Source organism: Thamnophis elegans, chromosome 12, assembly GCF_009769535.1.
Source record: "Thamnophis elegans isolate rThaEle1 chromosome 12, rThaEle1.pri, whole genome shotgun sequence".
In the NCBI taxonomy this organism is placed as follows: Eukaryota; Metazoa; Chordata; class Lepidosauria; order Squamata; family Colubridae; genus Thamnophis; species Thamnophis elegans.
Genome location: NC_045552.1, coordinates 24994460 through 25021415, shown reverse-complemented (window position 1 = coordinate 25021415; position 26956 = coordinate 24994460). Strand labels below are relative to the sequence as shown.

At 41.1% G+C, this 26956-nt stretch overlaps 1 protein-coding gene across 1 annotated transcript in view; it reads right to left on the bottom strand.

Annotated features, from left to right (window-relative positions):
* The window catches only part of CSMD2 (CUB and Sushi multiple domains 2), a 735331-nt gene that overhangs the window by 104296 nt on the left and 604079 nt on the right, over positions 1-26956 (bottom strand). Inside the window, exons 37-41 of the mRNA XM_032227842.1 lie at positions 19769-19887; positions 17732-17801; positions 7621-7737; positions 4519-4728; positions 1717-1905 (exon numbers count right to left, since the gene is read on the bottom strand). Coding sequence (XP_032083733.1) covers positions 1717-1905; positions 4519-4728; positions 7621-7737; positions 17732-17801; positions 19769-19887 — 705 coding nt within the window. The remainder of the gene's footprint in view (positions 1-1716; positions 1906-4518; positions 4729-7620; positions 7738-17731; positions 17802-19768; positions 19888-26956) is intronic.

Genomic DNA, 26956 nt, shown 5'->3' with positions numbered 1-26956 from the left:
AAAGTCTGGCATTTGAAGCACGCAAATCTTAAAGCTGTTCTTACAAGATCCTTGCACCCCTAACCCTTTAGAAAAATACCCCCAGGGGTCTTCAAATCTGACAGCTTTAAGACTTGTGGACTTCAACTCCCAGAATTCCTCCTCCAGTCATGTTGGCTCAGAAACTCTGGCATTGAAGCATGCAAGTGTTAAAGCTGTCAAGTTACAAGATCCTTGCACCCATAACCCTTTAGGAAAAAAAATCTCAGGGGTCTTCAAAACTGACAGCTTTAAGACTTGTGGACTTCAACTCCCAGAATTCCTCCTCCAGTCATGTTGCGGCGATGTCATCTGTGTGGATCTGCTCCATCTTCAGTTTTTTCACTGGGGGCAGGGCTGCTGCTGAAGATGCCAACGAGCCCCCCCCCCCCCCCAACCAACAGAATAACTGCTGTCGCCGCCTCCTCCTCCTCCAACAGCACCACTACATTTGCTGCCTGGCGCTGCAGCTGAGGTGAAGCTGCCAAAGCTACTGCTGGCGCCCCCACGCATGGCAGCGGCGACGGTGCCTCCCCCTCCGCTCGGAACACCTCAGCTGGGCAGGGGTGCTGGCGGGAGCTTTGGCGGCTTCACCTCAGCCGCAGGGTTGGGCGGCAAATCTGGCAGTGCTGTTGGAGGAGGAGGCAGCAGATATTCCGGTAGCGGCAGGGGCTTTGGAGGTTTATTCCAGCTGCAGCACCGGGCGCAAGCGGCTAGGATTGGCCGCCCACAAAGGACCTCCCCGGGCTTGCTTTGCTGAACACGGGGGCGACTGATGCTAGTTTGAGCGGCCGCGGCCGGCACAAACTACCGTCAGTCGTTCCGTGCTCATCAAAACAAGTCTGGGGAGGTCCTTTGTGGGCAGCCAGTTCTAGCCCCCTGCAAAGGACTTCCCCATGTTTGCTTTGCTGAACACGGGGCGACTGACGGTAATGAGCAGTGCAGCTGGCACCTAGGAGGTCCTAGGAGACCAGCTGTGCCACGTAAGCTCCTGCCGCCATCCCCACGCCTGTGCTAACCCTAGATTTTCTGAGGCCCCTGCGCGGCAGTTAGAAACTGGTGCACGGGGTTTTCTTGCCACATGTGCAGCTGCGCGGCTGCGCACTTTAGAGGAAACAGAGGACGTGGCCCAGTCGGCTTCCTGCACCATGATGGAGGGGGGGGGGCTTTTTGCCCTCCCCAGGCTCCGGAGGCTTTCCTTGAGCCTCTGGAAGGGTGAAAACAGCCTCCCTGGGTTCCGGAGGGCTTTTGGAGCCTGGAAATGGCCCCGTTTCCAGACTTCCAGTAGGCCCATTTTTCGCCCTCCCAGATCCTCTGTGCAGGCCCTGCATTTACCTGGCATGATGAATGGGCCACGTGGAGACTCTGGGAGGGGAGGGGTGGGCGGGATCAGACAGTCCTTTCAACTACTGGCTGGGCCAACCAAATTAAAATTAGCATCTGGTTCGTCCGAACTGGTCCAAACCAGCTGAATCCTGAGTTTGTAGCCCAAAATGTGTAGTGGTGCTGGTGATCAAGGATAGGTAAACTATCTATGGAAACAAATAAATTACGATGCCTCTTGCCAAATACTAACAAGCCCAGTATACACATTTAAGATGCATGTGATATATCTCTAATACACTAATTCAGTGTGTTATATTCTCTTTTTTTCCCCTTAATAATCCCCTTCCAAGAAAAATCTCAATAAAGTCATACCTTCACACCTGGGCAATGGGTGGTCCCAGTTCCTATTGGTTCCATGTTGACAGGTTAAGACTGGTTGTCCAATCAACTGATAGCCAGGGAGGCACTCAAAAGAGATGGACTGTCCCACACTATAACCTGCTCCTCTTACGATGCCATTGGCAAAGGGCTCAGGATCTGGGCACTCTTGGAGTTCATAAGCTGGATATCATAAAATACAAACATGGCAATGGATTTAAAATCAATTATTCCTTCAGAGATTCTTTACCTACAGATGTTACCTTACAGGGAAAGACCATTAGTCAGTGTTGAAGCACATGCTCATAGTGAAGGGAAGAATAATAACTGAGGATGGGGAGCAACCTGACTTGAAACCTTGGAGGAAGTTAACAATCAGCACAATCAATGATGGGCAAGTTGTATAAACCTTCCCATATGCCTAATTTTGTTTAGAAGTCTTCTCTAGCCAATCTGCAGGGCTTCCAATGGGGTACTCTTCTCCAGTTCTCCCAAGAACTGTTTTCAATGGTCAAATAGGGTTAGAGAGCTCTTCCTTCCCTCCCTAAATTCAGTGATGGGATCCAGCCAGTTCACACCAGTTCAAAAAACTAGGCATGCAGAGGGTTTGGGAGGCCTGCAGAGTGCAAAAACATTTTTAAAAATTTACCTCTTCAAAATCATGGTGCATCTTATACTCCGGTGGGTCTTAATAGTCCAAAAATATGGTATATAAATAAGAGGACCAATAAATTGATAGGCGTTGTTCAGAAGTTCATCCTATCAGAGCAGCAATACATTAATAGCTATGGGAAGAGCTGCATTGCCCCAAAGGATCAATTTCCCATGATCTATTCCTGCCAGTAGAATAATCTCTTGTCATATGGGCTGATTTACAAGATTAGTTTGTTCTAACAATGATCATCCCAGCCAAGTGAAAACACCATGGCTTTATGATATTCTTCTACTAAAGATTACCGGAATACATTCTAAATTGGGATAATTTTGTATAGATAGTCCTTGACTAATGATTGAAGCCATTTGGAGGGCATTTACAACCCAGAGTTGAAATTTCAAAAGTCGCCCTTAAAGCAATCACCTGATCACAATTCAGATGTTCAGCAACTGGATTTTATTTATGGCTATTTGCAGTGCCCTGTGGCCACATGACTGCATTTTACAATGGCTTTGCTGAAAACCAGCATTCTGATTTTCTGCAAAATAGTGTCAATAGCAAAATATTTGTCTGCTTAATGACCACAGAATTCACTTAACAACCACAAATCCACTTAACAATCATGGTGAATAACTTAATGATTGTTGCAAAAATTGTTACAAAATCAGATCAGTCATAACCTCGACCCATCTTACAACTATGATGGACAAAATCCATTACATTATTAGTTCAAGGATTATCTGTAGTCAGTCCAGAATCTTCAGTCTACAGTCAGATTAATAATTGCACAGCGAAACAATCATAAAATGGTACCAACTTCAATATAGTACCAACTTCACTGGATCTCCATTCATTTCCAACTCCAATTTAAATTTCTGGTACTAATTGCTAAACACATTCACATAAATTAAATTGTATGGATTTCATTGCATATCATGCTGTTCATAAATATTGCACTGAACATTTTGATTATAGACCTGCATATAGCTGAAATAATTAAAAATGACTCTGGTTTGATATGTATGTTTGATCTGCATGAAATAAATTTGGAAAGTGAGCATGGGGAGGGATATTAAAACTGCTTAGAAGATTGAGAGCAAGGAAATAAAAACTTGACTGGCATATGGCAGCAAATTACAAAACAACAGACACTGGGTGTTTTGAATTTTATTGTTAAATCTGTCGAGAAGCACGCTGAAATTCTGAATCTTTCTTTTTGGGCTAGCACCAGACACGGGGAATTCTCTTGCATTCTTTATTTTTAAATAGCAGCACTTACATTTGTATGATTTTTTTTTGTATGATTACATGATTTTGTACCCATGATGGCTAAGACACTGAGATTATCGATCAGAAAGGTTGGCAATTTGGTAGTTCGAATCCCTAGCACTGTGCAACAGAGTGAGGTTTTGTTACTTGTCCCAGCTTCTGCCAACCTAGCAGTTCGAAAGCGCGTAAAAAATGCCAGCAGAAAAATAGGGACCACCTTTGGTGGGAAGGTAACAGCGTTCTGTGCGCCTTCGGCATTTAGTCATACAGGTCACATGACCACTGAGACGTCTTCGGGCAGCGCTGGCTCTTCAGCTTTGAAATGGAGATGTGCACTGCCCCCTAGGGGTCAGGAACAACTAGCACATATGCGCGAGGAGAACCTTTACCGTTATCTTACTCATTCAAAAGAGTTTGCTTTTGAAACTTATTTCAAAGGAGAAAATAACTTTTGTGGGTTTTTCATGTACTTCATGGGGTTGGTTTTGCACGTGTGAATATAATTTATTTTATTCTAACAATCTGAAGCCTTCTACGTTGAAGTAGAAATACAGAGAAAAAGCTAAAGAATAGACTTGTACAAGGAGAAATTTCTCTGATGTAATAATTAAGAGGTGTCTGAGCACCAAGCAAATTAAAGTCGGGTTGAATTCTTAGGTATATAGCATTAATATCTTCTGGAAAATATATTGTGGATTAACTTGTCTATATTGGCAGGCTACTGGGATTTAGCAAGACTGCTGGGCAAAACAAGAATTTCCATTACACCCTAAAAGTATTGCTAGTAGTCATAGCCTCTATCACTCTTGCAAGTGCCCCAAAGACAATGGGGGGTGCTCCATTCTTAGCCTTCTCAGCTGCCTGCTCCTTACCTTGATATTCTACTTTAAAACCAGGCTTGTTCTGTGAGTGGTCACTGTGGAAATATATGGTGGTTTCGTGTGATGTGGAAAGAAGGGAGCCTGGGAGGTCAGTCCCACTAAATCGGCTGATGATGTTACTGGTGTCGTATGGCCCATTGCGAATTTCAACAAAGTCGTGATTAGGCTCGGTGGAAAAGTTTAAGAACTGGAGATGAGCACCTGCACATGGCAGAGAAAGTGGGAGAAAAGAGATTTCATTAACTGAACGGCTCAAATATTCTGTGTTTGATTAATTTTCCATCATTCTCCCCCAAAGTACATCTTGCAGAATAGAATAGAATAGAATAGAATAGAATAGAATAGAATAGAATAGAATAACAGAGTTGGAAGGAACCTTGGAGTTCTTCTAGTCCAACCCCCCTGCTTAGGCAGGGAACCCTACACCACTTCAGACAAATGGTTATCCAACATCTTCTTAAAAACTTCCAGTGTTGGAGTATTCATAACTTCTGGAGGCAAGTTGTTCCATTGATTAATTGTTCTGTCAGGAAATTTCTCCTCATTTTTAAGTTGCTTCTTTCCTTGATTAGTTTCCACCCATTGCTTCTTGTTCTACCCTCAGGTACCTTGGAGAATAGTTTGTCTCCCTCTTCTTTATGGCAACCCCTGAGATATTGGAACACTGCTATCATGTCTCCCCTAGTCTTTTTTCCCCCATTAAACTAGACATACCCAGTTCCTGCAACCGTTCTTCATATGTTTTAGCCTCCCATCTCCTAATCATCTTTGCTGCTCTTCTCTACACGCTTTCTAAGTCTCAACATCTTTTTTACACCATGGCTTTTACATCGAATTCTTTACATCTAATTCTCAAGGTTTGAGAGTAGGAACTTTCATAGACAATATTGTACAATGTGGTAGATGCAAAAAGATGATCAGTATTACTCCTAGTGATTACTTGAACAAGTCCCTGCCATTTTCTTGCTAACACTTTCAGAAGTGGTTTTATCTTGCCTTTGTCATCCTAGGGCTGAGAGAGACATATTGGACCAAAGTCATCAGATGACTTCATAGCTAAGGTAAGATTAGAAATGACAGACTTCCAGTTTCTAGGCCAGTATCTTTAACCACCATATCAACCTGGTTCTCATGTATCTATTGCTTCATAAATACTATTTAGGATCATTTTGTGCCCCTTAGAACCCAGGAGCATTATACCACCAGCCCTGATTTAGAAATAAAAGATGAAACATCATGCGAAAGCACACTCAGAGGGCCTAGACTTCCTAAAACAATGCCTTTATCCCTGGCTTCCTTGTAACTGAATAAGGTGCATTCCAATATACCTCTTCTGTTCGATTGCTGTAATTCTGGGGTGTGTGTCTGTTTCCAGTTAATAGGAGTTTTTCTGCTGGTAGGTAATGGATATAAAGTGGGCAATTCCACTTCATATTTACTTTGCTTTATTGTACTTCACTTTTAGGCTACCTGTGACCAAAGTACATAGATGAAGCACAAACAGCAACTGGATTGCTAATTTGATGTCATCACCAAATACATTGTGACTCGTTTTGAAAGAATGCTTTGACACAGAAGGATATGGTGAAGAAGTGTACTTTGAAGGGCAGCAAATTGATTTTTTTAGCAAGATGACCCTTGCCTGGATGTTGGATCATGGAGAACATGCCACTCACTGCTTGCCTGCATCTTTACTCCAGTACAATTAGCTAGTCATTTGGATTTTGCATGTTGGATTTAACTGGGACTATTAGATAGGACAATCTCCCCACTACTGAGAAGGAGATGGAGAAGAAGAAGAAAGAAAGAGAAGAAAGAAGGAGGAGGAGAAGCCTACACCGAATCCAAGGCTTAAGAAAAAGTGCTCACCAACTTGCATTGGAAGGATATAGCATTCATTAAAAAACTCATTACATTTTTATCACCAAATTTAAAAATGGTTCATCAGCTTCTGGATCAAGTGTTATTTTTGACTTTGAAATGGTCTTGCATGCAATTATTTTTATTATGATAATTATTTATTTAACAGAACCAACTAAAACAAGTGCAGAATAATATAATAAAACAGAACAATGTCTACATTCCTAAAAATGGAAAAGTATCATTGGCATATTTAAAGTTGCAAAGAAAGTAATGTTTGTTACCAATATGGCCCATAGATAAAACAATTGGGTCAGATAGGAGTTGAATATTCTTATTTCCAATATGAATATCAGTCAAAACCCATAACCCAGGTTAAACAAAAAAGAGCCATTTCAAGAAAGCATTTTAGGAAGAAACATATCTGAATTCATTTGTGTGGATGTAAGGAGTGGGATTAGAATCTAAATTGCCTTATAATAAACAGATTTTTTGACAGGGAGATAATGGTAATGAAGAAAACGTCCAACTCGTTATTCTGGGCCAAACTCATGTATTTAATCTTTTTTTAAAAAACAAACATACAAAATCTGTATGTTTTGATGTAGAATGTTCTGGATACAGAATGTTCTGGTTCTGGAGCAAGCTAAATTGAGAGTTCCAGAACTGATCTATGCATTTTTGGAAGAATATCATCCAGAACACGAAGGAAGGAATGACTTTCTTGAGGCAAAATAAAATTTTCAAGGAGAAAAATGAAACATTCCAGGTAACTATTCTACGGTATGCACATAACTATTTCCAATGCCCCTGCTTTAAAATTTCACTACTATGAATACTTCCCAATTATCTGCAGGAAGTCCGGAAGAGTCTTGAAAGAAGGTGGAATTCATATCCAATTGCTGGTTCAAGATTTAGAACGTGAAAGTTTTACCAAAGGAATTCTAGAAAAGGTGAGGTGGTACATCTGAACTGCTGTCTCCCCAGTGTTACCTTTAATTTCTTCTACTCTTTTAGCTTTTGCTAAATAAAACCTTGTAAGTCAAAATGTTTTCTCTTTAAAATAAAAAATCTAAAAATATATTCATTCATTCATTCATTCATTCATTCATTCATTCATTCATTCATTCATTCATTCATTCATTCATTCATTCAACCAATGGCTGGTTTATCCTGGATCAAGCCATGAAAAGTATCTGAAAAGAGATGGGAAGGATGCTGTGATTTGCTTACCAAACCCCACAGTAAAGGATATCTTCCAGGTACAATCACTGTTGCTAGGGTAGTTCCCAGGAAAGCCAGGGCTCAGGATGACACCTTCCATCTCCTCCAAGATTCCGCCACACTGGGCTGTTAAAATTACAATAAAGCAGATGGTCATAAACTATTTCAAATGTCTTTGTCTTTAGGTTGAGTAACTGCCAGGACCACTGAAGGAAGAGCTGATAGATGGGCACAGGATTGATATGCTGAAGATTCAGTGTACCACATCTAGAGCATCTTTAAAAAAGATGAATAGGGGATGCCAACACCATTGCCAGACAGACTGAATTATGTTCAACTAAGCCAGGCATAGCAAGTGGTTCCTAGATTGCATGTTAATCCAAGCCCCTCACCAAATGTGCGAATTCTTTGTTTGAAAATTAAAATTTTAAAGTCCTAATGTACTGAAATAGGATTTTAGAATGCAGGCAACATTCGCAGGGAGCCGCACTTCATGAAGGAAGCCTGAGGATTGATCCCAGTTCTTAGTCCACATTTGTTTACCCTCCAGGTTGAACTAACAAGATAGATTCTCCTAGTATTAATTTAACATTTATCAAACTAGGTTTCCCCACCACCACCACCAACTGGGCATGGGGTGGTGAGTCCATGAAGGAGGGTGGTTAAAAAAACCAATATGGTGGCCACAACTCACATTGGAAGCCTTGCCCTTTTTAGAATAGAATAGAATAGAATAGAATAGAATAGAATAGAATAGAATAGAATAGAATAGAATAGAATAGAATAGAATTCTTTATTGGCCGTGATTGGATATACAAGGAATTTGTCTTTGGTGCAGATGCTCTTAGTGTACATAAAAAGATAAGATACATTCATCAAGAATCATAAGGTACAACACTTAATGATAGTCATAGAGTACAAATAGGCAATCAGGAAACAATCAATATCAATATCAATCATAAGGATACAAGCAACAAAGTTACAGTCCTGCAATCATAAGTGGGAGGAGATGGGTGATAAGAATGATGAGAAGACTAATAGTAATAGTAATGCAGCCTTAGTGAATAGTTTGACAGTGGTGAGGGAATTATTTGTTTAGCAGAGTGATGGTGTTCAGGGGAAAACTGTTCTTGTTCTTTAATATGTGTTACAAGTAAAAAGGATGCATGGACTTGATCTTATGATCATTGCTGTGGCCACCATTTGACTTTTTTAAGCATCTCCATGGATGTCCCTCCTGAATAGATACATTTCTATCATAGGGAGCATGGGACAATTTCCTTTTCCACCATGGTCTACTCATATGGTAACAAGGAAATTTATGGAGGTTCTGCCTTCCTGTTCTCGATTCCTAGATCTGGGTCAATTTCCCATCTTCAGTTGGATATCTATAATGGGCAGAAGAAATAACCTTGAGGGACAGAAGAAGAGCCATGGCCAAAACAATCTTTAGATAAAAGAAATTTGAGTCCAGAGTGGAATTGTAATCTGAGAAAGTGTCTCAGGCTTGATCTTTCCTAATTTTCATGAAGATGAAGCATATTCAGACTTGTAAGGTTCTGTTACTGAAGCCTTATAATGAAAATAGTATTAACATTCATAACTTTGGCTTCCTAGTCTGGTATACCTTGAAGGATTAACAATATCCAGGACCCCTTCTTGGACTATAATAGACTTCTAGCTCTCTTCAATACAGTCCACACCGGGACTTAGAGGACTATACTTTTAATCCACCATGATATTTGACAGCACAGATTCCCTTCATTATATGCATTTTTTCCCTGCTGATTCTATTGCCTTCTAATTTCATACCCCCTGATGTCTGTTTAAATGAAATTCCTTCTCAATTATTTAAAAAGGGGAACATCTGGATAAAGGAAGATGGGAAATCCCTAGTCAGTCCATTTTGTAGGGACACGGTAGCAGTTTATCAATTGCTTTCTATCTTTCGGAATGTGACACAAAAATATTTATACCTTTCTACTATCACTTTTTTCCAGCAAGGAAAGAAAGCATGTTATCAAAGGCTATTTCTTATTCAGGAGGTGCAGCCAGAAAATCAGGCATACTGATGCAACAAATTAAGGACTGTGTTTCTAAAAGGAGGCAGTAAAACAAACACATGATTTTTTTTAAATTTAGGTGTTTTGTAATCATACAACCCTTTGCTCAAGCAGGAGACCCTATACCCGTGATGGTGAACCTATGGCACACAGAGCCTTCTCTGTGGGCACAGCTCCAACCGTGCATGCACACATGCCTCCTGCCAGCCACCTGGTTTTGGGTCTCTGCCACAAATGCACGGGGGCAGAGCACATGCGTAAAATGGGAGTGAATGTTTGGGGGTCAAGCACAAATGCACTGAGGTCATGCAATCATCCAGGGGGCAGGAGAATGTGGGGGCATGGGTACATGTACAGGGGCAGGAGAGTTTGGGGGTTTGTGCGGGCATGCGTGGGAGTGGGGCACACACTGGGGGGCGTCGTGCACACATGTGTGGTGGCGGGGTGCACTGGGTGGGGTCACACACACATTGAATTATGGGTGCATGTGCGCGCTTTCAGCACATGGTGACAAAAAGATTAGCCATCACTGCCCTATACCATTCCAGACAAATTGTCTTAAAAACCTCCAGTGACGGAGCAACCACAACTGAAGGCAAGGCCTTTCACTTGTTCTCATTATCAGGAAATTTCCCCTTAGTTTTAGGTTGGATCTCTCTTTAATGATCTTCTACTCCCTGTTACTTCTTATCCTGCCCTCAGATGCTGTGGAGAACAGGTCAACTCCCTCTTTTCTGTGATAGACCATCAAGTGGGTCTATGATAATTCATTATGGCCCAATGCTCCATGGCCAACTCACCTTGGCCAACTGGCTGCAGCCAACTCACTGCAGGACAAGAATTAGACTAATATCAAAGAAATAGTGGAACAGAATCATTAAAGACAGGATGCAAAAGGAGGGACAAAATGAAATGGGAATGGCAAAAATTAAAATAATTTTTATTTATTTTAATTAATTTAATAGAATTGTTAAATTGTCCCATGGTGAGTTGGCCATGGTGAATTGGATGCAGTGAGTTGGCTATGACAAGTTGTCCCCTTTCTCCCTCAAGTATTGGAAGACTGCTATCATGTCATCCCTAATCCTTCTCTTTATTAGACTACTAGACATACCTAGTTTCCTCAATCATTCACCATATGGTTTAGCCTTTAGGCCCCTTATCATCTTTGTTGCTCTTTTCTGCACTTTTTCTAGGCTCTTGACATCTTTTTAAAATCATGGTGAGAGGAATTGGATTCACCGGTCCAGGTTTTAATTCCACAACATTACAAATAAAAATACAATTTAGTTTTCTTACTGTACATCAATCAATATGTTTTATTTAAAAAATATTGAACATCATGTGATGCTTAAAAAATAGCTGGACATTGTGTAAAAATAAAAGAAGGATGGGCAAAATTGAAGCAGAGTGGGGACAACCATTCCAGTTCTGAGACTATTGTTCGCCCTTTCTGCTACCTTCTTTTCTTCCCCCAAAACAGGAGATTTCAAAAAAAGGTAAATAGGATTGATATAAGTGATATTCTTCATAGGAGTTTTAAAATTAAACTATGAGGCATGTTTAATTTGATTCTGAGGAAATTGCAGGATCAGGAATATCTGTAAGATGTGGTTGCAGGATTATGAGGGCGGAATCTAAATTCTGCCTTTTTGTGTATTGCACATTAAAAAAATGGGCACAACTTCAATCACACCACAGGAGTTCTACCCCAGAGATCCGGACCCTCCCCACTCTCGCGGCCTTCAAAAAGTCTATTAAGACCTGGCTTTTCCGGCAGGCCTGGGGCTGTTGACCTCTTGAATGAGGTCCAGCCCCACTACGGTTGAGTGTGTTGTGTTTTTAACCTGCTTTGTTGTCTTACATTTTATTTTTTTTTGTACTTTTTAAATTGTCTTTTATGTAAGCCGCCCGGAGTCCTTCAGGATTGGGCAGCATATAAGTTTATTAAACTTCAACTACTTCAACTTGCCATCTTTTTTTGACCACACCCTGTGGACATCCCTGTGCAGGATGCATGGAAGAAAAAAATCCTGCAAAAAAAATGAAGGAAGCCATAAAAGCAAGGACAGTGACTGGACTTTCATTTTTCTCTAATCTTGATAGCAGTGTGGTTGTAAAGATAGAAAAAGTTTTGTTCAAGGAATAACGAAGGTCTTCTCTTAATCAGAAGGCTGCAGAATTACTTGAAGCTCATGCCTCCATATTTAGAAACTCATTAATAGCCATCTCCATTAGCTAATGTCTATATTTAAAATTATGTAAATCAGCTGTAGCTTGATGAAAGAAAAATATATTTAAAAGAGAAAAGTGGAGAAATTCTCATCCCTGAAGTGGGATGTATAAAGTCTGAAGTGATAAGGTGTCCAAGGATAGGTGTATATGTGATTGTTCTGTCTTTTATCGCTCAATGAAAGTTGTTTTAATTTTTGATTGGGAGTCACCCAGAGTTTATTTTAAGACGGGCAGCTATATAAATGTTTTAAAGAAACAAAGAATAAAATAAAACCTGTCAGCATCCTTTCTGGCTTCCTATGTTTCTTGAAGTCTCAAGAGATATGCCAGGGAAAATTCCTCCTCTTTTATTTCAGATTTGTGAATAACAGAAACACCAAGACCAGGAAAAGCACCATATATATCCGTGATGGCAAAACTATGGCACAAGTGCCAGAGATGGCACGCAGAGCCCTCTCTATGGGCACACGCACCATTGCCAGCTACTCTTCTAGTTTCCAGCCTGCATCTTCGCTGGCACCAAAGTGCCAGAAAATGGCCTGAAAAGCAACCAAAAAAAGAGGCCATTTAAGGCCACTTTCAACTGTTTTTTGGCTATTTGGGGGCCAAAAATGGCCCAGAAAAGGCCTAAAAAACAGGTATGCGCACGCCAGCCAGCTTCAGGTTTCCAGTGTTCCAGCGCACGCAAAGACTAGCTGGCCAGCCTGCATGCATGTACTGGAAACCCGAAGACCAGCTGGATAGCATGCAGCTGGTTTTTGGTTTTGCAGCGCTCCAGCAGGCACATTCCAGTTTGGGCACTTGGTGCCGAAAAAGTTTGCCATCCCTGATGTATACCAACTCAAATGAAAAAACAAGCTTGAAAACAGTATTCAGAGAAACATTACTTCTGCTTTCTTCCCCCTATTCCCCAGATAATTCAGAATTTATTTAACATTCCTCTCTTAATGGGAATATTTTGTGGCTTACTACATACTGGATGTCAAATTTCACTCCCGCACTGATTGCATTGTGCCAGTCAATGCAAGTATATGTTCAATGTTGTGTCTATTGTGGATCAATGTTTTGAAAGTCACTAGGGGTTTGCTGCATGTGAGGGAAGTGACTTGCAAGACCTCATCTTTAAAGCTGATCTGTCACTTGTTTCTTTACTCAAAAACAGGCAAGGGTTTTTATACTAACACTGGTTCAGCTGTTTTATGCTAATATTGATTCAACTGTTTCCATGTTTGTGGAACAGACAAAATAAAAATGTTCTGATGAAGTGCAAATAAGGGGAAGGCCACTTCCAATTATTGTTTGTAACTGAGTGGAAAATAATGCTGATGGGATGAACACGGGAAAAATGTTCACAGAAGACAATCAGGAAGGAACATAAGGACAGAATTGTCACAGTATAACAAGAAGACAAAGATACATTAAAACATGATCTCCTCTGGAAATAATACTTTTGGGTGAACACTAGCTTGGTGCATATGAAACACTAAACCAGGGGTAGTCAACCTTTTTATACCTACCGCCCACTTTTGTATCTCTGTTAGTAGTAAAATTTTCTAACCGCCCACCAGTTCCACAGTAAAGGTGATTTATAAAGTAGGGAAGTAACTTTACTTTATAAAATTTATAAAGCAGAGTTACAGCAAACTCCCACCGCCCACCATGAAAGCTGAAACACCCACTAGTGGGCGGTAGGGACCAGGTTGACTACCACTGCACTAAACCCTAAAACACAATTGCCACATTCATATAAATGTAAATCAAGAAATCAAGAATATTATACCAGTGGTGAAATTCATTTTTTTTACTACCGGTTCTGTGGGCGTGGCTTGGTGGGCATGGCAGGCGAAGGATATTGCAAAATCTCCATTCCCACCCCACTCCAGGGGAAGGATACTGCAAAAGCCCCATTCCACTCCTGGGGAAGGATACTGCAAAATCCCCATTCCCTCCCCACTCCTGGGGGAAGGATACTTCAAAATCCCCATTCCCACCCCACTCCTGGGGGAAGGATACTGCAAAATCCCCATTCCCTCCCCACTCCTGGGGGAAGGATACTGCAAAATCCCCATTCCCACCCCACTCCAGGGGAAGGATACTGCAAAAGCCCCATTCCACTCCTGGGGAAGGATACTGCAAAATCCCCATTCCCTCCCCACTCCTGGGGGAAGGATACTGCAAAATCCCCATTCCCTCCCCACTCCTGGGGGAAGGATACTTCAAAATCCCCATTCCCACCCCACTCCTGGGGGAAGGATACTGCAAAATCCCCATTCCCTCCCCACTCCTGGGGGAAGGATACTGCAAAATCCCCATTCCCTCCCCACTCCTGGGGGAAGGATACTTCAAAATCCCCATTCCCACCCCACTCCTGGGGGAAGGATACTTCAAAATCCCCATTCCCACCCCACTCCTGGGGGAAGGATACTGCAAAATCCCCAATCCCTCCCCACTCCTGGGGGAAGGATACTGCAAAATCCCCATTCCCACCCCACTCTGGGACCAGTCAGAGCTGCTATTTTCAGGTTCTCTAAACTACTCAAAATTTCTGCTACTGGTTCGCCAGAGCCTGTCAGAACCTGCTGAATTTCACCCCTGTATTATGCTTATAATAGGTTTGTGTGGTTCACATAGCATGCTAAAATTGGTTGACCCAAAGGTGCTTTTCTCAAGAGGCAACTGGGATTTCTTTGATTTTCCTTGAAGATGGTTTGCTTCTTGTCCAAGAAACCTTTTCAGTTCTGAAGAACTGAACTGAACTGAAGAAGCTTCTTGGATGAGAAGTGAAACCTCTTCAAGAAAAAAAGAAAGTCCAGTTGGCCTTTGAAAAAAAGACCTTTGGGACAACCATGATCCGGATGACTGCAAATCACTTAATTGAAATTCAACTTAAGACATTTAAAAATAGTTTGGGTTTTAAAATATACTCTACCACAAGTTATCCAAACCCATTTCAGCCCAGCATGGCATGTTGAGTAAACACAACCCTTATAAAATACTATTAGGTGTCCTGTAGTTTGGAAGAGACAATGGGTATCATCTGTAATTTCCAAAAAGGAATGAGTATCTCACAGCCACATCAATGGATGCTTTCCTGTTTCCACCTCCATATTAAATGCTGTTGCTTTTATTCCTGTCACAGAGAACAATTATAAACTCTGGTAATATTGTACTGCTAATCAGAGCATACCAAACCTTTGCTAGACCAATTCTCGAATACAGCTCATCTGTCTGGAACCCACACTGCATTATTGGACATTAATAGAATTGATGTCCAGAGTCCAGAGATATTTCACGAGAAGAGTCCTCCATTCCTCTGCTGCAACAGAATAGCTTATGCCACCAAACTTGAAATTTTGGGCTTAGACAACTTAGAACTACACTGCCTTCAGTCTGAGCTAAGCGTAATACATAAAATTATTTGCTATAATGTTCTACCTGTCAATGACTACTTCTTCAACCACAACAATACACCGGCAAACAATAGATACAAACTCAAGGTAAACTGCTCCAAACTCATTTGCAGAAAGTACAATCTCAGCAGCAGAGTGGTCAATGCCTGGAATGCTCTACCTGACTCTGTGGTTTCATCCCCAAACCCCCATAACTTTAAACTTAGACCATCTACTGTCGATCTTACTCCATTCCTAAGAGGTCTGTAAGGGGCATGCATAAGCACACCAATGGGCCTACCGTCCTTGTCCTAATGTTCGCTTTTATTTGTATCCATTTCATGTATTCATGATCATGTTTATACTTATATCTGTTATCTAACACATGCTTGATGTAATAAATAAATAAAATAAATAAATTTTGCTGACCAGAAAAAATGAAGCTTTCACAGTATTCCCCTAACTTCATTTCCTGCATCAGACTGATTATTATTGTTCTACATTGGTTTATTTTTAATAAATCCACAAAGCCAATAGGAAAACCAGAGAGAATCCCAGTTGCAGCAAAATATTCTGCTTAAGTCACTAAGGTCAGAATAGGCTCCTACAAGCTTGCACTGCTAGAAAAAAGCCTCTATTTATAGGCTACAGAGTTATACAACCTAGAGTCGGTATTTAGACCATGAGTTTCATTACCTTAAATTGGGGAGATTATGTGTTTTACAGGAAGCAGACTGATTATTCTCATCCTTGCATAAATCACTGAAGATCTAGTCTAACAGATGCTCTTTGGGTATTGTTTGTAATCTTGGCAAGGGAGCAAACATTTGTCTATTACTGACCTCATTCCTGTCTGCAAAAAGACACTTATTTGTGGCATCTTTGTTTTCTACAGACAAGAAGTGGCTAAAATTGAGCACAAAAGCTTACAAGGTAGCTCGCTGTTTTAAAGGGAGACAAGAGAATATGAAATCAGCATTAGATGAGGACATAGTTTCATAAAAGAAGGATTTCTTCAACATTCAGGTGCTCACTAACTTGTGAGCCAGTAGTGGAACCTCAGAAAGTAACATGAATAATTTAATTAAATGAAGTAAGACTCAACATATAACAAGGATTATCATAGCTGATATTTTTGTTTTTCAAAGCTCCTTCCAGTCCTTAGTCTGAGGCTTAGAACCAGAGGTGAGATTCAGCCTCTTTGGACCGGTTTGGGCAAACTGGATGTAAATTTTACATTTGGTTTGATTAACCAGTAGTTCCGACCCTGCCCCATCTCGCCCCACTCCTCCCAGAAGTCCCCACGTGGCCTGTTTTGGATCCCAGGTAAGTGCAGTGGGCGCATGAAGCATGGGGAGGTGGAAAACGAGCCTCCCAGAGACCTGCGGAGTGAGAAAATGGGCCTATTTCCAACCTCCAAAGAGTCTCTGGAGCCCTAGGAGGTTGAAAACGGGCCCTCCATAGCCCATTTTTTCTCTCAGAAGGCTGCAGAGAGGCCTAGTAGGTTCAAGATGGGGTGTGGGGGATGCTCCCTGCAGTCCGTTTTTGCTCCCAGGGAGTGCAGGAGATTGAGTGCTGCCATAGGTTCTAGACCTCCATTGGGCTTTTAATCCAACCCACCTTTCATAATAAATCAGGAGGTGGGATCATCAGGTTCGAATACTAATTTGAAATGTTCAAAAATAAAGGTCAGCTACATCTTCTATCTATCTATCTATCTATCTATCTATCTATCTATCTATCTATCTATCCATCCATCCATCCATCCATCCATCCATCCATCCATCGATCCCTATCTATCTGTCTGTCTGTCTGTCGTCTGTCTGTCTGTCTGTCTATCTATCATCAAAACATCTCTCTGTGTGTATATACCAGCATAATTCTGGAATGCCTCGAGCAATTTCAACCAAACTTGGTACACAGATGACTTACTCTCTGGAAAAAAAATACTGTGGGTGTAAGACACCCCTAACAGCCCTCGGGTGTGTGTTCTGTTATGATACAGCCTGTTGTGCCTTAAAATGGCTTCTACCATACTGCCATAAAATGGCTTCTACTGTACAGTGCAGTGGAGCTGCCATGGTAATGTCATCACAGTACTTCACAAGGGGGTTCCCTCTGGTAAGGGGGAAGATCCAACATTAGAAATTATGTTTGGTCTGGACATTTTTCCCCTATAAATAAATACCTGGGCAATGCTGGGTTATCAGCTAGTATTAAATAATTAAAGACCCACACTACTGGGAAGGAAGGAAGGAAGGGGGAGGGGAGGAGAAGAGAGGGGGGAAAGGAAAAGAGGGAGAGAGAAAAGAAGGGAGAGTAGGAAGAAGAGAGGGAGGGGAGAAGACAGGTGGGAGAGAAAAAAAGGTGGGAGGGAGGGAGAGAGGGAGGGAGGGAAAAGGGTCTTTAGCAAATAATTAAATAAAATTTTACCTATACAAAGTGGAGGAGGATAGTTCCAGCGTCGCACAGTTCCTGGCATGCAGGAAATATGAGAGTGCCCCTGAAGCAAAGGAAGGAAAAAAGAAAGAAAAAAAATATTAGCAAGAAGGAAGCGAGAAGGCACTGAGAAAAAGGCCAAATTGAAAGAATAGGGAGGGTACCTATCTCAGCCAAATAACATTCTTTAGCAAAGAAAGGAAGCGATACATACTGCAGCCTGGAATTCTAAGATAAGATAGCTTTCTTTCATTAAATGAATAAAACATCAAGAGAAGCGTTAAAGGTACACTCCAAAAGGAAAATAGACAAAAGACAAAGCAAATTTTTAAAAAGGAGATATTGTATGCACAAAAGTACAGACAACTTTATGAATAAATATGAGATGCTCAAAAGAAGTGTAATAACAGTATTGAATATGAGTACTGAAAGTGTTTCTACCCCGGATGACATTTATCAGGAAAATGAATTTAGAAAAAAGTATTAATTATTTTAAAAAATGGTAACATATGGTATAAATATGAATAATTTTGAACACACGGTACCGCCCTTTAATTTTGGAGTGTTTAACTCTACAATTCTAGTGTTTTATTTTGTACTAATTTTTCAGCAAAACTCATCTCCCACTCTTCTAAATACCACTGATCCAGAGAAAGGTGTAAATTTGATTTTTCAGTATTTTCCAGTCAGATACCTTGCAGCTAACAACAGGAAGTGAAATCAATTCCTTGCATTGCATCAATTTTTACACTGCAAAGCAACAGGAAGGTTGAAATTACTCAATTTTCCTGAAGTCTTCAAACCCTGTTTAACCAAAAGCATCCTCACCAAAGATGTTAAAAATGGATCAGTTTGATTGCAAGATACCTCTCCAAGATAACCTAGATAGACTGCACTTTATATAATTTGAGTGGCACCTACAGATGCTCTTTATATTTAATGCTGATGTCTTGTCAAAAGAGACTTCAAAGGAATGTTATCCCACAAAAGTTATAATAAGATTCTTTGCCTTCAAGTATCAAATATTTCTCTAGTGTTCTTTTGAGATATTCAGGAAGTGCTATGATTGAGATTGAGAGTTTCATGCTGTACCGAAATGATTCCCTTAATTTGAGGTTGCTGTATTCTATGTCAAATGTTATTCATGTTCATCCGGATAGGATTTTGCAAGTGTCTTCTAAGGCAGTATTTTTCAAACGTAGCATGTTGGCTCAGGAATTCTGAGACTTGATGTTCACATACCTTATGATTGCCATGTTTGAAAAGCACTACTCTGAGATAATTATATAAAGTTCATACAATAATTTTCTTCCCATCTGTTCTGACCTAGGCTTCCTCAGCAGCATGAAGACGAGTCCTCATGCCAATAAACCCCTTTTATTTAATGTACAGTGAATTCCTCTCTAACAAAGTCCATCCCACAGTCTTTCAAGATAGTTCCCAATTACCGACCTTTATCAGGCTTGGAGAGTAGCTAGGCTGATATCTTTCAGATGCTGCAAGACTTGGCAAGAATGCAGGAATGAACTAATTGTCTCCTGCAAAAAACCCTCCCCTTTCCCTCTTCTTTTATTCCCTATGGGAGAGGCCATTCACCGTCCACCTGTGGCCTTACTCCCAAGTTGACCCTTAGCTGTTCCCTCTGTCTCGCAACTCTGTGCATGTGCACACTGGGAACAGGCTCCAGATGTTCATCTGCCTCACTGATGTCTGACTCTGAAGGCAGCTGATAACTGTTGGATGGTCCTGGCCCCATCTCTGCCTCCGACGCAGAGCTCTCATCAGAGCCTTCCCCAGACTCCAGGACTGGCTTATGTTCCTCCCCAATATCCTCACTGTCCAAATCTGCTGCCAGCTCCACTGGTCACTGGAGGGCCACAGCACCATCTTTTCTTTTCCATGGTAGTCAGACATTAGAATGGACTGTGATACTGATGTCTCAATTTATCTTTACAAAGGCAATGATTTTCAATCCACTTTAACTCATTTCCCCCCCAGAATTAAATAATTATTTGGAGAGTGGGTAAGTACCTGGAGAGCATATCCTGGCTCACACTGAAAGGAGACCACATCATTCACCACGTATCTTTCACCAATTTTCAGGCCATTACTGGGTACAGCAGGTTCTGGGCAACTGGAGAGACCCACAGCTAAAAGTAAACACAAATAGTTAATCAGTATGTATTTACCATCTATCCATTTGTGCATGTATCACTACTCAAATATTACTGTAGATACCAAAAGTTAATAAAATTCATCCCATTTCCTCAGTGTTTGAGTTTTTTTCCAGAGAGCTGGTTCTTCACATAATGTGTCTGGAGTAGGATAATTTGAACTTGGACATTTGTTCCTTGAGTAAGGATGCTGGGTTGATCTGTTTGATGATCCACCAGTTTGTTTGCTTGGCCGATTTATAGAGTTGGGTCTTAAGTATCATTTTCTATCTGTATGATTTCAATACCTTGCATCTTTCGTTCGTTTCGTTTATTGGGTTTGTATGCCACCCACTCCCGAAGGACTCCGGGCGGCTCACAATAAAACAGGGGAGGGGATAAATAAGACAGTACAAACAATATTAAAATACACAACAATCACAATTGAAGCAGGGCTGGATACTTCAACAGCCCAGCCTGCTGGAACAGCCAGGACTTAGTAGCTTTACGGAAGGCCGGGAGGGTAGCAAGGGTCCGGATCTCCACGGGGAGCTCGTTCCAGAGGGCTGGGGCAGCAACAGAGAAGGCTCTCCCCTGGGGGGGTCGCCAGCCGACATTGGCTGGCAGATGGAACCCAGAGAAGGCCGAGCCTGTGTGATCGAATCGGTCTTTGGGAGGTAATTGGCAGGAGGCGGTCTCTCAGGTACCCATGCAGGGCTTTAAAAGTAATGACTAGCACCTTGAAGCGTGTCTGGAGACCAATGGGCAGCCAGTGCAGCTCGCGGAGGATAGGTGTAACATGGGTGAACCTAGGTGCACCCACAATCGCTCACGCGGCTGCATTCTGGACTAGCTGAAGTCTTTGAACACTTTTCAAGGGCAGCCCCATGTAGAGCGCATTACAGTAATCCAGTTCATCTTTGATGAACTTCAACACAAGTCAGCATTGTTTGCTGTCATCCTGACTTGCCTTCCTAATGTGAGTTTTTTTCTTCCTGCCAAGCTTTCTTGGAGACCTTTTCCTCAAACCTCATTCATGGAAGACATCATTTGAGTCCCTGACTTCGGCCTACGGAGATGCCAAGGACAGATTCAGTGCATTATGGCTCAGTTCTGAAGTCAAGTGAAGACTTTTCAGCAGCATTGGCCCAGAGGATATTCCCAGTGCAAGTATATGAAAAAGCTCCACTTGTTCCTCCATCTTTTCTGTTATTTATTTTATGCTAGCCGATAAACCAGCTTTGCCCAGGTATTTATAGACTTTGAAGCATTTGTCTGAGAGGGAGCTTTTGAGAGGGGCCTTTCTTCCCCCTACTCCCATGCCCATCATCCCTGCCTCTCCCTTCCTCCTCCCATGTGCTCTTCTTTCCCACTCTATCTATGGGTGTAGGTATGCTGGTCTTGTTGTATTCAGGTCTTTTCCCATGTAAGATTACACAGGAAAAGACCCGAATACAAGACCAGCATATACATACATACATACATACATACATACATACATACATACATACACACACACACACACACACACACACACACACACACACACACACACACACACACACACACATATATATATATATATATATATATATATATATATATATATATATATAATGTGTGTGTGTGTGCGTGCGCACACATATATATGAAAGAGAAAGGAGGAGAAGGAGGAGGAAGAAGAAGAAGAAGAAAAGAAAAAGATCAAAACATAGGATAGGAATAGAATATCAGTCATAGGATAGGAATGTTCCCCTAGTCCAATGGGGCCAAGGCCAAAAATTCTCGTCCTACCCCAGAAAAGGCTATCCAACTTCCCCTTGAAAGCCTCCTGTGATGGAGCTTCCATGACTCCAGGAGGCAGGCTATCATGTCACCCCTAGTCCTTCTTTTCATTAAACTAGAACTAACTGTCAGGAAATTTCTCCTTAGTTCTAAGTGCTTCTCTCCTTGATTAGTTTCCACCCATTGCTTCTTGCTCTACGTTCAAGTGCTTTGAGAATAGTTTTACTCCTTCTTCTTTGTGGCAACCCCCGAGATATTGGAACAGTGCTATCATGTCTCCCCTAATCCTTCTTTTCATTAAACTAGACATTCCTAGTTCTTTCAACTGTTCTTCATATGTTTTAGCCTCCAGTCCCCTGATCATCTTGGTTGCTCTTGTCTGCACTCTTTCTAGAGTCTCCACATCTTTTTTTACATCCTGGTGACCAAATCTGAATGCCGTATTCCAAATATGGCCTTACCAAGGCCTTATAAAGTGGTATTAACACTTCACATGATCTTGATCCTACCGCTCTGCTTATGCAGCCTAGAACTGGGTTGGCTTTTTTGGCACTGCTGCACACTACTGGCTCATATTTAAATGCTTGTCCTCTAGGATTCCAGGATCCCTCTCACAGTTACTACTATTGAACAAGGTAACACATATACTGTACCTGTGCGTTTGATTTTTCTTGCCTAAATGTAGAACCTTACTTTTTTCACCAATGAATTTCATTTTATTAGATAGTGCCCAACGTTCAAGATTGTTAAGATCCTTCTGTATCTTAAGCCTGTTTTGATGCAGCCCAAGGTTGCATTGGCTCTTTAGTATGGTATAATGCAGACATGATATCTGCAGTATACTAAATCTGCTTAATTTGTATTCTATCGGGATACCCTGATCTTTGTCCAAAGTATTGCCATTGCAATACTTCTAGCTCCGTGCGTTTATTTTATTTTTTTGGTATGAGGACCAATGTTCAGGTTTTTAAGAGCCCTTTGAACCTATGAATCATTTGAAGCTAGGAGCTGAAAAATGGTACTAAACGAATGAATGTCTGTGGTGATATAAAGGATTTTTCACTAAATAGGCTTTCTGGCTTTTTTTACCACTCAAAAATCTAATGCAGATGAGTTAAGGCAGGAGAAATGAAAGAGTATTTTTGAGTTCCTAAAAAACAGCCTCCAGAAAGGGAAGGAAAAGAAAGCTTTTTAAGAGGCACTTTGTTGATATGTCAAGCAAGGCCCAAAGCAAATATATATATTTAATCTCTCTTTATAAGCTTCATCTTTTTCTGCTCCTGGAAATGGCCAGTTGAGCAGCTAGTCCCTCTATTATCCTTGTATTTCTGTATGGGAACTAAGCTCTGAAAGTTGATTAATTCCACAACATTTTGCCCTGGAGAACTCTTAACAGCTTGGTATCAAAAATGTTATTGTTATGAAGTGCCAGCTATGCAGGTGCCTTAGCAGCATGAAATTTGTCTTGACATGGGGAATGTATAAAGCTGCTAGATTGATTTAGTCTGTTGATCTCCCTAGCCCATGAATACAGCAACCGTGAACAGTGCAAGGCAAAAAAAATCTCTTCTATTCTGTCTACTGGACAACTCACTAAACCTGCTGGAGACTGATCAAGAGATTTTCTGCATAGAAAAATAATGGAAGGAGTGAAGACTTCATATAATGTAACATTTTTAGCATGGTTCTAATCATATTATTTTTCAGAATTTCAAGTTTTCATGATTTTTATCCATCAAACCATTCTGAAAATGCTGTGTTTTCTATCGCCTTGACTTTGTTGTCTACTAATCTGTATGTTCATTAAACTATGATCTCTAGTTGATTATTGCACCATAATATTACCTTCTGTTAAAGAATTATAGGAGGTAAGAGGTAGAAGGAATCTTGAAGATCATCTCATCCACCCGTAACCTCATTTCACGAATCTACAGCATTCCTGTTACCTTGCCAACCAGCCTCTGTGTCAGACCTGCAGCCATCTTTTCTTTTGGATCTTTGGCCTGCCACACTTTCTATTATTTATGCATTTTCTATTGTGGGAAATGGGAGGGGGATTGTATGGAGTTAACTGATATGTAGCCATAACAAAATTCTTTCTAGAAAGCCAAGGTCATCTTTTGTCTTTGCACCTGTGCATCTGATCAGAACTGGATGGGTGGAACTGCCAGCATGGCAGTGGGCGAATGGAGCATGTGATGGACTTGTGGGTGTGGGGGCAAGATCTTGAACTTTCAATTGGGTGGGAAAACCCAGGAAGGTTTCAGATTCGGGTTTTCCCAGATGTGCCAACATGGCTCTCTTAATAAATTGGAACTTTGAGGAATACTTGTGGGGTTCACGGGGAATGCTCCCCCTCCCTTCCCCCCCTCCAGCCTCACCTTCTCACCTCATGTTGTTTGTGTGGCAAGGAACCAGACAAGCAACCAGGGACCAGCTGCGCATGCATTTAAATACTTTTCAGGGAGGGCTTATTTTCAGGGGAGGGCTTATTTTAGTGCATGCTCTCAAAAGCCCAATTGGGCTTATTATCCAGGGAGGTCTTATTTTTGGAGAAACAGAGTACTTTCTGTTGTTATTTTCTAACCTCTCATCCATAACATATGTTGAATTGCACAAGCCCTAGAATGGGATATTTCACCCTTATTTGATGAAGAGCCATTGATATACACTTCTGAATGTTTGCTCGGTCAGCTTTTCTCCATCTAGTAGTAGCAGCACAGTCCAGCTCACTTTGTTATCTTATTTATGAGAATCTCTTAAGAAACATTATTGAATGTTTTGCAGAAATCAACTAACTGGAAGATGATGGCAGAACTGTGGGCTTAAAAAAGAATAAAGCTTTCCTTCAATTTGGCAGAATCCCAATTAAAGTGCATTAAAATCACCAGACTATTATTTAGCCCATGACGGAAGCTTCAAGAATTGAATCCAGCCCCACTAATTCTACATTTAAATATGTTGTGTCTCCAAATTCAGATTACTCCCCCATGTAATGCATGTGTACAGTCCCAGTGCAAATTAATATATCACACATGCTGATGATCTTCTCTGGTGGAATGAAAAAGGACACTGCTGTTGTTTTTTCCACCATGGGACTTCCTTCCGAAGCTGACTGGCAGGGCCCAACAAGGACCATCTGTTCTGATGGCCTCAGCCTGACTGTGGCAGGGATATAGTGCATAGACTATACCATGCAGCTTTGCTTCAGTATCAGGCCTGCAGTCATATTCCTTTCTGGATCTTTGGCCTGCCACACTCTCTATTATTTTACTATGCTGTTTCATTAGTGGGGAATTGGGAGGGGGAATAGTAAGGAGTAGAATGTGATGTTGTCAAAATAAAACTCCTAGAGTCCAAGGTCATCCTTTGTCTTTGCCCCTCTGCACCTGACTGGAACTAGATGGGTGGAACTGCCAACATGGCAGTGGAAGATTGGATCATGGGATGGACTTGTGGGTATGGGAAAAGATCATGAACTTTCAACTGGGTGGGAAAACCCAGGAAGCTTTCAGATTTGGGTTTTCACAGGTGTGCCAACATGGCTCTCTTAATAAATTGCAACTTTGAGGAACACTTTGCCTCGGACTCAGATTTAATTTTGGATGTTAATTGGAACGCTGACATTCAGTTTGATTGAGTCAACACATGAAATTGTTGAAGTGCTTGGTTCAAGGTCACATGGATTCTTTTCCCTACCTTTCCTGAATTCTACATCCTGCCCTGATCAGCACTCGATGGGGAGAGATTATGGCATGTAGGATAGGATAGGGGATATGGTTTCTTCTCCAACTTCTTTGTAAAGTTACCTCTGCTAGAAAAGACTTTGGAGAAAGACCATAACTCATAGAATAACAGAGTTAGGTTAGAGACCTGTACCATTTCAGAAAAAATAGCTCTCCAGTCTCTTCTTAAAAGCCTCCAGTGTTGAGGCACCTTGTGAAAGCAAGACTATTCCACTGATTAATTGTTCTCACCATTAGGAAATTTCTCCTTAGTTCTAGGTTGCTTCTCTCCTTGGTTTCTTTCCATCCATTGTTTCTTGTCTTGCCTTCAGGTGCTTTGGAAAATAGTTTGACTCTCTCGACTTTGTGGCAGTCCCTCAAATATTAAAATTTATATATAGCTTTAACTCATTTGTATAGAGCTTTAAGTGCTCCAGTTTGTTTCCAACTGTCATGTTAATGCAGAGGTGGGCAACTATGGCAACTTTACAGCTTGTAGTCTTTAGGTCTCAAAATTCCTAAGCCAGTACTCTAACGCTAGCAAAATCCTTTTAAAAGGGGAGAGTTCAGAGGCCAATTCTAAAGAAGATTTAGCTCTTCCACTCGCACTTCCTGTCTTCAATTACTTCACAAATCCTTTAGCCTAAGGCCATGAAAAACTAATGCCAATCAGTAAAGCTAGTAATGAAAGGATCGGTTTTATGACCAGACAAGATAAATCTTTAAACAGCATCCATAGTTCGATAGCAGAGAAAATGCATGAAACCTTCGATCAATCTCTAGCATCCCTAATTAACTAGCTCCATCTTTGGTGTCTACCTGGTAAATCTCAGGCATAAATCTTATGGGGATGGAAAAGCATAGTTTGAATTTTAATTCAGAGAAGAAGTATTTGCTAACAGGGAGACAACCATTGCATATAATCATTACACAATAGTGTACGTATTGACAAAAACATTAAGTGATGTTTGAAAAATCAATAACCTTTTTTTTTCTTAAAAAAAAAAAAAAAAGCAAGATTGGCTATTGTACACAAGGAAAGATGTTTTATGATCCGTTCCAAGCTCCATAATTTTTAAAATAAGGTTCCTTTAAAGGACTATATGGATCAACAAAAGTACAATTTGCAAACCACAGGAAATAATAGCACTATCATTTGAATGTTTTCCAACAAACTCAAACAGGTTAGAGAAAGATGGTGAAGAATATTCTTTCTACTCAGGTATATTAAGGAGGGATTTAAGTCTTTATTTAAGGCCTGAAAAGGAATAACAAATGGGTACGAAAAAACTAATCCTCCATAATGGATGTAGCAATTTTACCTAGATGCTGTGGGCAGCACAGTCCTCTCAATCTCAGAAATCCCAACATGACATCCCATCAGAAATTTGGCCCCAGTGTAGAAAATGCCCTCCCTCAATCAAATAGTATTCAGATGTTGGTGAGAAGTGGAGAAGACTTGGGGTGTGGATTTTTCCCCTTACAATTTTCTACTATTTGATCCTGGACACGCCATATCTATAATCCTGTGCCCAGTTCTGAGTACTTTGCTTTTT